The sequence below is a fragment of the Mesoplodon densirostris genome, chromosome 14, assembly GCF_025265405.1.
Source record: "Mesoplodon densirostris isolate mMesDen1 chromosome 14, mMesDen1 primary haplotype, whole genome shotgun sequence".
In the NCBI taxonomy this organism is placed as follows: Eukaryota; Metazoa; Chordata; class Mammalia; order Artiodactyla; family Ziphiidae; genus Mesoplodon; species Mesoplodon densirostris.
Genome location: NC_082674.1, coordinates 77,750,724 through 77,764,382, shown reverse-complemented (window position 1 = coordinate 77,764,382; position 13,659 = coordinate 77,750,724). Strand labels below are relative to the sequence as shown.

Sequence of the window (13,659 nt, the reverse complement as noted above, 5' to 3'; positions counted from 1 at the left end):
GTGTGCACTGGGGCCCTGCAGTGCTGGTGTTGGTTCCAAGTAAGATAATGTCTGCAAAGTCCCTGGGCCATGTGGGCACTCAGTAAAAGGTAATGTCACTGCTGCACTCCCCTTTTATTTTATTTTTTTTGTGGTCCGCGGGCCTCTCACTGCTGTGGCCTCTCCCACGGCGGAGCACAGGCTCCGGACGCGCAGGCTCAGCGGCCATGGCTCACGGGCCCAGCCGCTCCGCGGCATGTGGGATCTTCCCGGACCAGGGCACGAACCCGTGTCCCCTGCCTCGGCAGGCGGACTCCCAACCACTGCGCTACCAGGGAAGCCCTACCCTTCCCTTTTTTATGACCTGAACACTCAGAGCAGAGCCTATCTCATGGCAAGGTGTCATTTTAGGATGGCTAGCTTATATTTCTTACAGCTCTATTTTATACCAGTTTTAGGTAGTGGCTAAAAGTGGGTGATGATTCTGGAAGGCCTGTAATCCCCAGGCTTCCCTGGCAGCCACCGGCTGAGATGCTACGTTCAGTCGTGAAGATGATCCACCTTGTGCTTGCCCTTCTGTCCTTCATGGCCACCAACCCAGGAGAAGCCAGGCTGCAGGGGACCTGGCTTCTTGGACTCCTGGTTACAAGCCAGATGGGGTTTTGTATCTTAAAAATGAATTCTCCCTGGTCTCATGACGTTCTATCTTGGAAACATGTTTCTCTTCCGGTTGGCCCTGGACCACGCACAGGACGGAGGCAGTATCGTGGGGGCGTGGGGAGGGGCGGGGCCAGAACGTCGTAAAATGGTGCATGCCCAGTGGATGCTGATCAGGGGGAAGGTCAAGGGATTCTGCACGGGCGTGTTGACATGATCTCAGCGCCCATCCTCCGGAGGAAGAAAAATCAGGCAGACCCACTGAGCACCAAACAGCTACTTCTTTTCATTACGGAAGTTCACCTGAATGTTGCAGTCACTGAACGGGGAGTATCCGTCAAAACCGGGGACCCAGGAGATCAGGATGCTGTGTGCGGTTCTGTTGCGGACCCTGACTTCAGTTGGCGGGGAGGGAATTGCTATGTAAAAAACAAAGACACACCACAGACACAATTATAAACCACAGGAGGCCACAGCTACCAAACAAATGCATTAATACCAAGCCTACTTCTGTTTCTTGAGACTGGGAATATTAAACACAAGTTTTAAAGGGGAGCCATCGTACGCCTAAGGGTAATGGTATTAGCCTACGGAGAAGTCTTGCAGTGACAGGATGGCTCGGCCAGGGCCAGAGACGTGGGATGTAGACCTACTTTCCTGCCCCCTGATGAAGTGAGAACTTCTAGCTGGACGAGGATGGGGAGACATCCGTTTCCTGCTACTGTATGTGGGGGCGTCACTGGGCGCTGGTGCTCTCAATGGGGGTGAAAGGCCATGGCGCTGCCCTTGTGGAGCTAAAGGCTGCGTTGGGGAGACCCACATTAATTGAGGGTGAGTGCTTTGTGCTGAGAAAAGAGGGGTACCATGGGAACAGGCATGTGTGTGCATGCGTGCATGCATATGCGTGTGTGTGGTGGAGGAAGGAAGCTTTCCAGGCCGAGGAAATGAGGGAGAGTCAGCTCAAGCAAAAGACCCAAGTGCATCTACTTGCGGGGAGGGGAGGGCATACTGTAATGAACGTGCAATGACCTCAGCCACAGGTGGGACATGGATAGATATTTACATTAGAATCCAACAAGGATCTGAAGTTGAGGGTTTTAGTTTCTTGTGCTATATTTAACTCTTTTTTTTTTTTTTTTTTGCAGTAGGTGGGCCTCTCACTGTTGTGGCCTCTTCCATTGTGGAGCACAGGCTCCAGATGCACAGCCATGGCTCACGGGCCTAGCCGCTCCGAGGCATGTGGGATCTTCCCGGACCGGGGCACGAACCCATGTCCCCTGCATCGGCAGGCGGACTCTCAACCACTGCGCCACCAGGGAAGCCCTATTTAACTCTTTTTTAAAAAAGAAATCTATATTAAAATCTGTGAATCAGTATTATTTTTATTTATTTATTTTGGCCGTGCCGCACGGGATCTTTGTTCCCGGACCAGGGATGGAACCCTCACCCTCAGCAGTGAAAGCGCGAAGTTCTAACCGCTGGACCACCAGAAAATTCCCATACATTTAACTCTTAATTAACAGTAATAACCGCACTTATAATCCAAAATGATGACTAATGTTTTTGAGTGCTTACTCTGTGCCAGGAACCTATGGACTTCATTAAACATGACTAATCTGATAGGAAGAACCCTATCAGAGAAGCAGTCTTACGATCCCCACTGACGGATGAGGAAACTGAGGACCAGAGAAGTTAAAAACTTGACAAAGCTCACAGAGCCCATAAGCAGCAGAATGGGGACTTGAACTCGAGTCTGCCTGACTCCAGCACTAGTGTCCCTCAACAGGACACTGGAAGCTGGTTGCAGGGGCAGCAAGCAGACCAGCGTGAGTACCAGCAGGGGCTGGGGAGTGTGGCCACCACTTAGCCAGCTGCATGGCCCACGGCACAGTTCAATGCCCTCTCTAAACTCAGCTCCCGCTTCTATTAAGGGCGGGGAGTGACCACACTGCTCCACGGGCCGGGGTGAGGATGAAATGCGGTAACGTGTGCACGAGGTCTGGGGGAGGTGCGCTGGTGGTAAAGGCGAGGACAGGATGCGCAGGGGATGAGAGGGAAGGAAGGTTGGGACCACGTTAAGCGCTCACTGGGTACGGTATTCAGGAGTTGCAGTTTTACCAGGAGACACACAGACTGATGAATGGGAAAGAGTCAGTGTTTCGTTTGACTCACTTCCCTCAATAGAGTATCTGCCTTTCCAGATCAAAGTTTGGCCACGTATACCTCAGTTGATAACAGATGAGCAGGGAGTTTGGGTTGCTTTGATATACATGCTTAAATCAATGAAAGCCCAAAACATAAGGCTTGGAAATAGGCTTTATTAAAATAAAGTCCTAGTTGAGATTCTGTCTGAAGCATAAAATTCAGGAAGTGCTTCTCATTTTATGGATTTTTTAAACTTTAAGATGTTGATATTTTATGAAAATGTCTTTATAAATTTATGCCCACGCGTGAATTCCTGAAATTCTCAACATTTCTTTTGAAAATTGTAATAATGGAATTCATAATGAAGGAAGGAAGTTGTTCAGTTCCTCTCCTAGTAACTTTCAGTTTGCTCATTTTGTTTTCTTCCAATGAACTTTTCAAAAATGCCCTCTCATAGCCTCTTCTAGTTGATTTGCTGAAACTAAACATCAGCACCTTTAAAAAGTATGTCTTTTGCTTCCCACTAGCTATCTACCTTACGTTTGGTAGTGTATATATGTCCATGCCTCTCTCTCGCTTTGTCACTGATTCACTTTGTTATAAAGCAGAAACTAACACACCATTGTGAAGCAATTATACTCCAATAAAGATGTAAAAATAAATAAATAAATAAAAGCAAAACTATTACATCAGTTTAAAAAAAAATTATGTTTTTTGTAATTTTGAGTCTCCTGCCGTGCATTACCCACCGTTTAACTCATTATTAAACACATTCTGCTGTTTCCCCTCTATTATTTCCCCAAGGATAAGACCAAAAGGAATATGAACTCAATATTGCCTCTCAATATTTAAATTAAGAACAAATAACATAGAGAACAGACTGGTGGTCACCAAGGGGGAGGGGGTTGGGGGAGGGATGCAATGGGAGGCTGGGGTTAGCAGATGTAAGCTTTTACATATAGAACGGATAAACAACAAGGTCCTACTGTAGAGCACAGGGAACTATATTCAATATCCTATGATAAACCACAATGGAAAAGAATATTAAAAACAGAATATATATATATATATATGTATAAATGAATCACTGCTATACAGCAGTAATTAACACAACATTGTGAATCAATTATGCTTCAATAAAAATAAAGTAATTAATTAAAAACAAATTAAGAACAAATACTAAAACATACCATTTCCCTGAATTTCTATGAGGAAGGTTAAGGGAGATGAGTTGAAAGGGATAAAAAAACAGTAGGTTTTCCTTTCCTTTCAAGTTTCAGGTTCAAATACCTTTCATCCCACAAAAGGAGGAGGAATCTGATGATTGGTTTGGATTGTCCAATCCAATGGCAGATAATTGGATTGGAATGTCTCCACCAGCTTGGGGGAGGTTTCAAACATGTGCCTTTCATCCTGTTATATCCCAGCTCAGAGGAAGCAAGGGGGGTGGAGGAGGTTAGGAGAAAGAGGGACAGGAGCCCTGTGCCCCCAGAAGAAGAGTGACTCTGACATTCTCCTTCCTCAGGACAGCTGCTGGTGGAGACTTGCTTCAGCCCCAGATGCCCAGGGAAGGACAGAGCCCATCCTCAGGGCATCCCCAGATCAGTGCCCCAAGCTGCGCCCACCCTGGGGGCTCTTCAAGGAGTAATGGGGACTAGTTCAGGGTAGAAAAGGAAAAAGTGAAAATAGAAGCTAAGATGATCCAGGGTCAGCATTTCAGACAATTTTCTTCTCCATCTGAGCAGAACTAAACTAGCTAATGTTGATCAAAGACAAGTGTCAGGCCCTGTTATGAGTACTTTGACTTGTATTATCTCATTGAACCTTCAAGAGGAGGTAGGTTCTGTAATTATCCCCATTTTACACAGGGGAACACTGAAGGCAGAAAGGTTAAGTGACTTGTCCAAGGTCACAAAGGGAAGCCAGGACTCGATCCCAGGTGGCTGGCTGCAGAGCTCACACTGCACCCCCTAACCCCCGGAACATGCAGGGGGGACTCCACCCTGCCGCTTACCTTTGATGTTGATCTGCACGCCCTTGGACACGGTCAGCCCTTTGTCATTGTGGGCCTCACAACTGAAGATCGCGGTCTCAGTCAGACCTGGAGGGGAAGGAGAGCCGTGAGACCAGCTGCAGAGAGACAGGCTTCTGTTTATCAGAATCCTATGGGGTTTTCAGCATCCTTTTACTTCTTGGTTCACTGCTTCAAGCCATAAATGCAACGTTAATTAAAAATACGTGTTGGTGTTTGAAAAACAAACCTAGGATTAAACCTTATGTACCAGAAGCAAGGCAACCATGGGCTTAAAAGGCAGCTGTGAGAGAGTGGCATGGACATATATACACTACCAAATGTAAAACTGATAGCTAGTGGGAAGCAGCCGCATAGCACAGGGAGATCAACACGGTGCTCTGTGACCACCTAGAGGGGTGGGATAGGGAGGGTGGGAGGGAGACGCAAGAGGGAAGAGATATGGGAACATATGTATATGTATAGCTGATTCACTTTGTTATAAAGGAGAAACTAACACACCACTGTAAAGCAATTATACTCCAATAAAGATGTTAAAAAAATTTTTTTAAAAGAAGGCAGCTGTAATTCATTAAAAGCCTTTATTTTCCCCGATGATGAAACATTAGGTAACAAAGCATATCATTTAGTTTTAAAATTTCTGCAAGGAGGTATGGGAATCACTGGCCCCCAAATCAAGAAAAGTGGTTTCTGAGGCTCACCCAGACAATCTCCTGCTTAGAACCCTGTACACTCCACGACACAGTATGGACATGTCAGGGTACCAGAAACAGAAGGATAAAAGTTACAGTTTTAAAAATTTCAGGTGATCTGTTGTAATGAATCCTTTTTTAATAGTAAAAATCAATGTATTCATAAGGAATGATATAAACACAAGGCATCATTATTAATTACTTGAAGAAAAGACACTGGTGCTGAATGAAGAAAATTCTATTATTTCAGAGGTCTGAAGACATCTTGGAAATGAAAAAAATTAGCTGACGTTAATTTTAAGGAGAAAGTAAGAGAGGTAATCCAGATCTTGGTTTCTTATAATACTATTCTCCAGTGAAAGGAACCAGAGCTCCTCGGAGAAATGGCTGATTGTTAGGTTGGAGCAGAAAACATATATGATGAGCCTGAAGCAAAATATAACACAAACAGCATACACCACACACACACACACACACACACACACACGCGCGGATGGGGGTACGGCAAAGAGACACAGGATCCAGCTGAAGGAACTCCCAATGGCCAAAGCTGGGACAATTTGAGCAAGAAAATAAAGTAGCATTAAATTGTAACCCAAAGTATAAAACAAATATCCATGAGTCTATATTGATATAAACAAATGATTAAATGAAAGGGGGAGAAGAGACAAATCCCCCATGCAGAGGAATTCCAAATGATTTTTATACAGATGTTCTGTTCCCAAAGAGGCGCATCACTCCTGACTCCTTAAGCACGGGCTGCACAAAGTGATTTCCTTCCAAAGAGGACAGTATGGAAAGGGGAATGAAAGGAAAATTTTTGAGTGAGAAACTGACAAACATCTAGCTCAGCCAGATGGTCAAGGTCAAGACCAACAATGGTAAGTCGTGTTGACAGAATGTACCCTTGATATGATGTGATGAGAATGGCACTTCTCCTGCTCTATGGTCTTCCTCCTCCAAAACATATAACCCAAATCTAATCATAAGAAAAATGACCAAAAACATCAGACAGGTCCAAACTGTGGGACATTCTACAAAAAACCTGACCAGTACTCCTCAAAACTGTCCAGGTCATTAAAAACAAGGGAAGTTTGAGAAATTGTCACAACCAAGAGGCGCCTTAGGCAGACATAACAACTAAATCCTGGAACAGTAGAAGGACATTAGGTAAAAACTAAGGAAATCTGAATAAACTATTGACTTTAGTTAGTAATGATGTATCCGGAATTTCCAGAGATAACAGAATAATCAGCTATGTGCTAGTTTCAGGCTTACACTTACTGAAGGGACATTTCAGTGAGATAAAGAGGTTTGCTTTGGGACTTTCCTAGTGGTCCAGTGGTTAAGACTTTGGTATGATTAATACGTTTGTTTTTTTTTTTTTGGCCGCATCTTGTGGCCTGTGGGATCTTAGTTCCCCCACCAGGGATCGAACCCGCCCCCCTGTAGTGGAAGTGCAGAGTCTTAACCACTGGACTGCCAAGGAAGTCCCTGGTACAATGCTATTAACTAAAATACAGACCTTATTCAGATTTCACCAGCTTCTGGTCGTTTTATTTTGTGTGTGTGTGTGTGGGGGGATTTCTATGAAATTTTATTACAGGTACAGATTTGTGTACAGATGGAGAACTGTTCCATCACCAAAAAGAAGCTCCCCCGTGCCACCCTTTTTACGAACATCCTTCCCCCAACCTAACATCTGGCAGGAGCTCATGTGTACACCATCACTATAAGTTGTCATTTACGTATGGACACCAAGGGGGGAAAGTGGTGGTGGGATGAATTGGGAGATTGGGATTGTCATATATACACTAATATGTATAAAATAGATAACTAATAAGAACCTGCTGGATAAAAAAAATAAATAAAATAAAATTCAAAAATTAAAAAAAAAAAAAGAGAATGTTGTCTAAATGGAATTACATAGCATGTAACCTTTTTCTTTTTTTCCCCCCTGTACCAACAGGATCATTTATTTACAATTCAGTAAAAGTCTCAGCCCAAACCAGCAAAACCATCTATATGATTGTGGGGAGCCATATGCGGGTAGTTTGCCTTCTGACAAAAGTCTGGAGAGGAGAAAGGGGCCACAGATTGAATTAGGCTCAGATTGTCCAGAAAGGAAATCACAGCTGGAAAACATTTCAAACAGAGGTCCCTTCAAGAGCCTTCCAAGGACAGCCGCCAAGTACATTTTGCATGTAACCTTTGAGATTGGCTTTGTTGACTCAGAATAATGCCCTTTAGACAAAGTACTTCTTCGCTCATGGTTCTTGAAGACAGCACTTACATCACAGAGGGAAAAAAAACCCCAAACTGGCATCAAGAGGGAAGAGCGTATGACCTTCCTGTTCAAACATGTCTCAACAATCAGGGCTCTGTAAACCACTTCCCTACTCCGCATCCTCTCGGTAGAAGGGATGGGAAAAGTTTACTTCAGGGTTAATTCCAAGATAGCAGGGGGCCTACCTGCAAACATTCAGATTTTATTTACATCAGCATGGGAGGCACTGCATGGGCACAAAGGGCCCCAGAGGCATCTTGGGTCAGCACAGCCTCGGCACCTAGTTCCCTAAACATGACCTCCTCTTACTGGGAGGGGCTCAGGTATCACACTAAAGCGTCCTCAAAATTAAAAACAAATGCAAATAAGAATAAATTTGTATAAACTTCCAGTTACAAAATAAATGAGTCATGGGGATGAAATGTACAGCACGTGGAATACAGTCAACAATACTGTCGTGTCTTTGTATGGTGACAGATGGCAACGACATAGTTTCACAGTGATCATTTTGTAATGTACGTAAATATCAAATTACTATGTTGTGCACCAGGAACTAACATAATGTTGTAGGTCAATTATACTTCAAAACAAACATATTCATAGAAAAAGAGATCAGAGGAGGAGAGGGGGGATTTGGATGAAGGTGATTAAAAGGTGCAAACTTCCAGTTATAAGGTAAATAAATATTAGGTATGCGATGTACAACATGATTAATTACCACTACTGTATGTTATATATGAAAGTTGTTAAGAGAATAAATCCTAAGAGTTCTCATTACAAGGAAATATTTTGTATCTATACGAAATGATGGATGTTCACTAAACGTTGTAGCAATCACCTCATAATGTGTGTAAGTCAAATCATTATGCTATACACCTTAAACTTATACAGTGCTGTATGTCAGTTATACCTCAGAAAAACAGGAAGAAAAAGATTAAAAAAAAAAAAGAATAAGTTTGTATGTAGTTCTTTCAGAGTGCTACAAAGTTTGGCGTTTGGGGACAGTCCGCCATAGCTGATTTGGTGTGCCTTGATGTGCCCAGAGCAAGGTCTGCATAAGAAGCCTACGCCCCAGGCCCTCTCTCCCTGGACTTCTTTAAGCCCTTTGAGGCTGCAAAATGGATGTAAAAAAATCCTGTTCTACCCATTTCACAGAACTCACTAGAGGTATAAATGAGAAAAGAGGTAAGAAAGAGTTTTAAACGCAAAACTAGTGACATGAATACAAGTTACTTCACCATCACTATGTCTCTGTCCCAGTGAAAGGACGTAAGACTCAGGAACTGTTTGAAATTCATTCAGTTGTTCATTCATTCACTCACACAGTTCTGATGTGCCGGGCAATGTGCTGGGTAATGGGGTTAAACTAATGAATGATTAATATGTAATAATCACACTGATTAATAACATGGGGGAGGCAGACAAGCAGATGGGTGTGCTTCCATGTGGTGGGAAGGGATGACAGTCATGGAAGAGGAATACATATGGGTACAAAGATGTCTGCATCAGTGACCCCCAAAAAATTAAAACCACCTGAACGTTCAACAAGGGAGTGGTTAGGGCTTCCCTGGTGGCGCAGTGGTTGAGAGTCCGCCTGCCGATGCAGGGGATACGGGTTCGTGCCCTGGTCCGGGAAGATCTCACATGCCGCGGAGCGGCTGGGCCCGTGAGCCATGGCCGCTGAGCCTGCGCGTCCGGAGCCTGTGCTCCGCAACGGGAGAGGCCACAACAGTGAGAGGCCCGCATACCGCAAAAAAAAAAAGAAAAGAAAAAAAAGGTAATGCAGGGCTTCCCTGGTGGCGCAGTGGCTAAGAATCTGCCTGCCAATGCAGGGGACACGGGTTTGAGCCCTGGTCAAGGAAGATCCCACATGCTGCAGAGCAACTAAGCCGGTGAGCCACAACTACTGAGCCTGCGCCCTACAGCCCACGAGCGACGACTACTGAGCGCACGTGCCACAACTGCTCGACACAACTAGATAAAGCCCGTGCACAGCAACGAAGACCCAACACAGCTAAAAAAAAAAAAAAAAGGTAATGCAAACTGCATTACCAAAAATATAGCATCCAAAACACAAGAGGTTACAGCCTCCACTGAACTTCACACACATCTTTCCAAAATAATATCAATGCTACCAAGCTCTTTCAGGAAAGAGATGGGAACATTTCCAACTATGTTTTATTAGGTCAACAATACCCAGATACCAAAATGGACATTACCAATACAAAACAGAAACAAAAACAAAATTATAAAATAATTTCCTTCATGAACATTGTTGTATGATAAAGTCTGACTAGCTTTTGTCCCTTGTTAGTTCCTGAGTTAGAGGAGTGGCTTTGTTACACTAACAAGGTGACTCAGGATGGGCCCCTAGATAACTTCAGGATGGGGACTGGTCACCAGAATGACTAAATCCTGTGATGGGAGGGTTGGGACTTTGATCCACGGGATATTAGCCTGAACTCCTGTTCTCTAGGGAAGAGAGGGAGGTCTGGAGATCATGTTCCATCACATGGTTGATGCTTTAATCAGTTATACCCATGCAGTGAAACCCCAATAAAAATTCTGGACCCCAAAGCTTAGTAGTTTCTTGTTCCGTGAACACACTGATGTGCCAGGAGGTGACACACCTTGATTCCACACATCAGGGCAGGGAAGGGCATGAAAGCTCTGCATTTGGGACCCTCCCAGACTTCATCCTATGTGTATCCTTTGTAAAAAAAAAAAAAAAAAACTATAGTCACAAGTATAGAACTCTCCTGAATTCTGTGAGTTGTTCTGGCAAATTACTGAACCCAAGGGGGTCAAAGAAACCTCTTAAGTTTACAGCCAGTCAGTAAGAAGTGCAGGTGGATTAGGGACCCCCTTGAGACTTGTGGCTGGCAGCTGAGGTGAGGGCAGGCTTGTGGCAGACATTGTCTTTAACCCATGGGGTCTGCACTAACTGCTAATAATTAAGATCAGAACTGACTTGCAGTACACACGCAGTTGGTGTGACCCCAGAATGAGCATAAATGCAAAAATCTTTAACTAAATATTAGCAAATGGAAACTACCACAACCCATCATGACCAAGCAGAGTTTAGCCCAGGAATGCGACATTGGTTTAACATTTGAAAATCAAATCAATGTAATTTGCCATACGAAGAGAAGAAAGGAGAAAAACCATAGATCATCTCAAAAGATGTAGAGGCCTGACGCAAAAAAATAGACACCTCATGATTTCATTAATTTAAATTTCAAGAATAGGCAAAATTAATCTATGATAATAGACATCAGAACAAGGTTACCTACGGGAGGTAGGGGCTGACCTGAAGGGAACAAGAGGGAACTTCCTGGGGTGACAGCAATGTTCTATATCTTGATTGAAGTGGTGGTTACGTGAGTGTCTACATTCATCATGACTCACTGAGTTGTGCACTTAATTGCTAGGCATTTAACTGTATGTCAATTTAAACTACATATTTCATTGTATGCCCCATAAATCCTCCTTTATGGGACTTCAAAGCAATCATCCTACAGAGGGAGGAATGTATTTTTTTTAATTAGTTTTGAACAAATAAGTTACTCGACGATCAATTCCTTGGAGAAACTCAAAGAAAACTCAGATGAAGGCAGAGACAATCATAACATTCCTCGCGGAGTCAGGAGTAAGAAAAGTGATTCAGAAACAATACCTCAGGTTGGCATTCACTTGCTGGTCCACTCAGCGTAAATATTCAGTGATAATTACCATGAGTTAGGCACTGCCTTGGGAGAGACAAAGTCCTTGTTCTTACTGAGTATACATTCTCTAAGAAGACAGACAAGCAGCTAAACAAATAAACAGGGAAACGGCAGACTGTGACCAGTGCAATGAAGGAAGTCCACAAGAATACATGCCTGGAGTCAATAAAGGAGTGGGGAGGAACTAAAAGAATGACCAGGAAAGACTTCTGTGCAAAAGTGATGTTTGAGATGTGTCATGGGATGAAGAGCAGATGGAACAACACTGCAAGCAGACAGAAAGCAAGTGCAAAGGTCCTGAGGCAGCGAGAAGGGTGACGTTTCTGAGAAAATGAAAGACAGTGGTGCTTAATAAGCAGGGAAAGAGTGGGATGGGTTTGCGCTGGAGAGTTGAGCGGGAACCAGAGCACGCAGGTCCTATGAGCAGGGGCAGGACAGACTCTGAGTGCCAGTCAAAGATAATGGGAAGCCCCTGAAGGGTTCCAGCAGGCAGGGGACACAAACTGCCATTGAGGACGAGAGTGGGGACAAGGCTAGAAGCAAAGAGACCAGTTAGGAAGTTACTGCAGTGCTGTTGGCAAGAGCTGGCAGTGACGTGGACCAGGGCACTGCAGCAGAGACAGAGAAGAGACAGATTTGAGATGTACTGTCGGAGCAGAACGGACAACCTGCTGATGCATTCAATGTGGAAAAGGAGAAGGAAGGAAGGATGGGCAAATGGTGATATCATTTACTAAGATGGGGAACTCTGGGGCAAAGCAAGTCTTGGGGGGAAATCAAGAGTTTCATTTTAAGATGCTTCCATATCCAGTAAGTGGAAATGACAAGCAAGGAGCTTGAAGCTCAGGAGGGAGGTCTGAGCTGGAGATACGACGTTCAAGGCTGTCATCACACAGATGGTCGTGAAGCCAGGGGCCCAAAGGAACTCTCAGAGGTGCGTCCAGGACTGAGCCCTAGGGCACCCTCCCACATTCAGAACTGCTGTCAAGGGAAGAGGACGAGTCGGGAGGCAGGAAGGAAGCCAGGAAGACAGGGCTTCCTGAAGGTCACCTCTGGCGGGCAGCATCCTTCAGAACGTTTGTTGAGTGTGTGAAAAAAGGAAGGATCGGGGGTGGTAACCTTGCCAGATGTTGCTGGAAGATGCAGTGACAGGAGCCAAAGAGGAGCCCACCGGATTCAGCAGCACAGAGACGTCAGTGGCGCTGACCCCGAGAGCACTGTCGGAGGAGCGCGGCGAGGAAGCCGGGGCACGCCCATTCCGAGGGAAATCAGATGACCGCTGACCATCAGGGCAGCCACGGCCTCACAGTGACTCAACCCTCCCACAGCCAAGCCCGTGGCCAATGCACTTTCCTTGCCGCCAAACCTCGCTGAGGCCGTCCCGTCAATGGTTCCTGAAATGCAACACAGCTGCCACGGAAGACGTGAGCAGGGCTCCCGCCGCCCAGGCTCAAGCACTCTGGCCACTTCGCCAACTTAACCACAGACACCCGTGGTGGGCATATCCCCACGCTCCCGTCCTGCCCTGTGACCTCTGACCCCCGAGATTCCCACCTGCCTCCCCCTCCACCCGGCCCCTACCCTCAGCTGCCTCACCTGCGGTTTTATCCGCCTCGACTACCTGCTGCCGAGCACAGCAGCGCTCATCAAACTTCTGCTCCCTTCCCCCATTCCAGGGCAAACAGCAAGGAAATCCCACAACTCAGACTCACCAGGAACGGTCAGAACGGAGGGGGATTTTTCTGGAAGTTCATTGACACGGCTGCTGTTCTGAACCCAGAAGATGTTGACGGGCTCAGGCGGGCCCACAGCCTGACAGGTGAGGTTGAAGGCTGTATTTCTGGTGACATTCATGCTCTCGGGCTGCCTCGTAAAGTGAGGAAGTCCTGCAGAGGAAGAGGTGAGCGAAAGAAGCTTTTAGATCCACAGGCCAAGGCACAGCCCCCGGGGGAATGGAAACCACACCGCAGCTTGGCAGCAGGAGCTTTCTCTGTCCACCACCCAGGTCTGAAACGGCCAGTTTTTATCTCCCTGAAGTTGGGTAAGAAAGAACAAACAGGCTAATTCCTGCCAGCCTAGCTCTAGCCGGTTTTCTAGGACACTTTCCCAAAGGAGAAATGGTGATTCAGAACGGCTTTTCTC

At 45.4% G+C, this 13,659-nt stretch overlaps 1 protein-coding gene across 1 annotated transcript in view; it reads right to left on the bottom strand.

Moving 5' to 3' along the window:
• The window catches only part of MERTK (MER proto-oncogene, tyrosine kinase), a 108,911-nt gene that overhangs the window by 59,752 nt on the left and 35,500 nt on the right, over nt 1-13,659 (bottom strand). The window contains exons 4-6 of the mRNA XM_060117144.1: nt 13,230-13,403; nt 4,796-4,882; nt 940-1,055 (exon numbers count right to left, since the gene is read on the bottom strand). Coding sequence (XP_059973127.1) covers nt 940-1,055; nt 4,796-4,882; nt 13,230-13,403 — 377 coding nt within the window. The remainder of the gene's footprint in view (nt 1-939; nt 1,056-4,795; nt 4,883-13,229; nt 13,404-13,659) is intronic.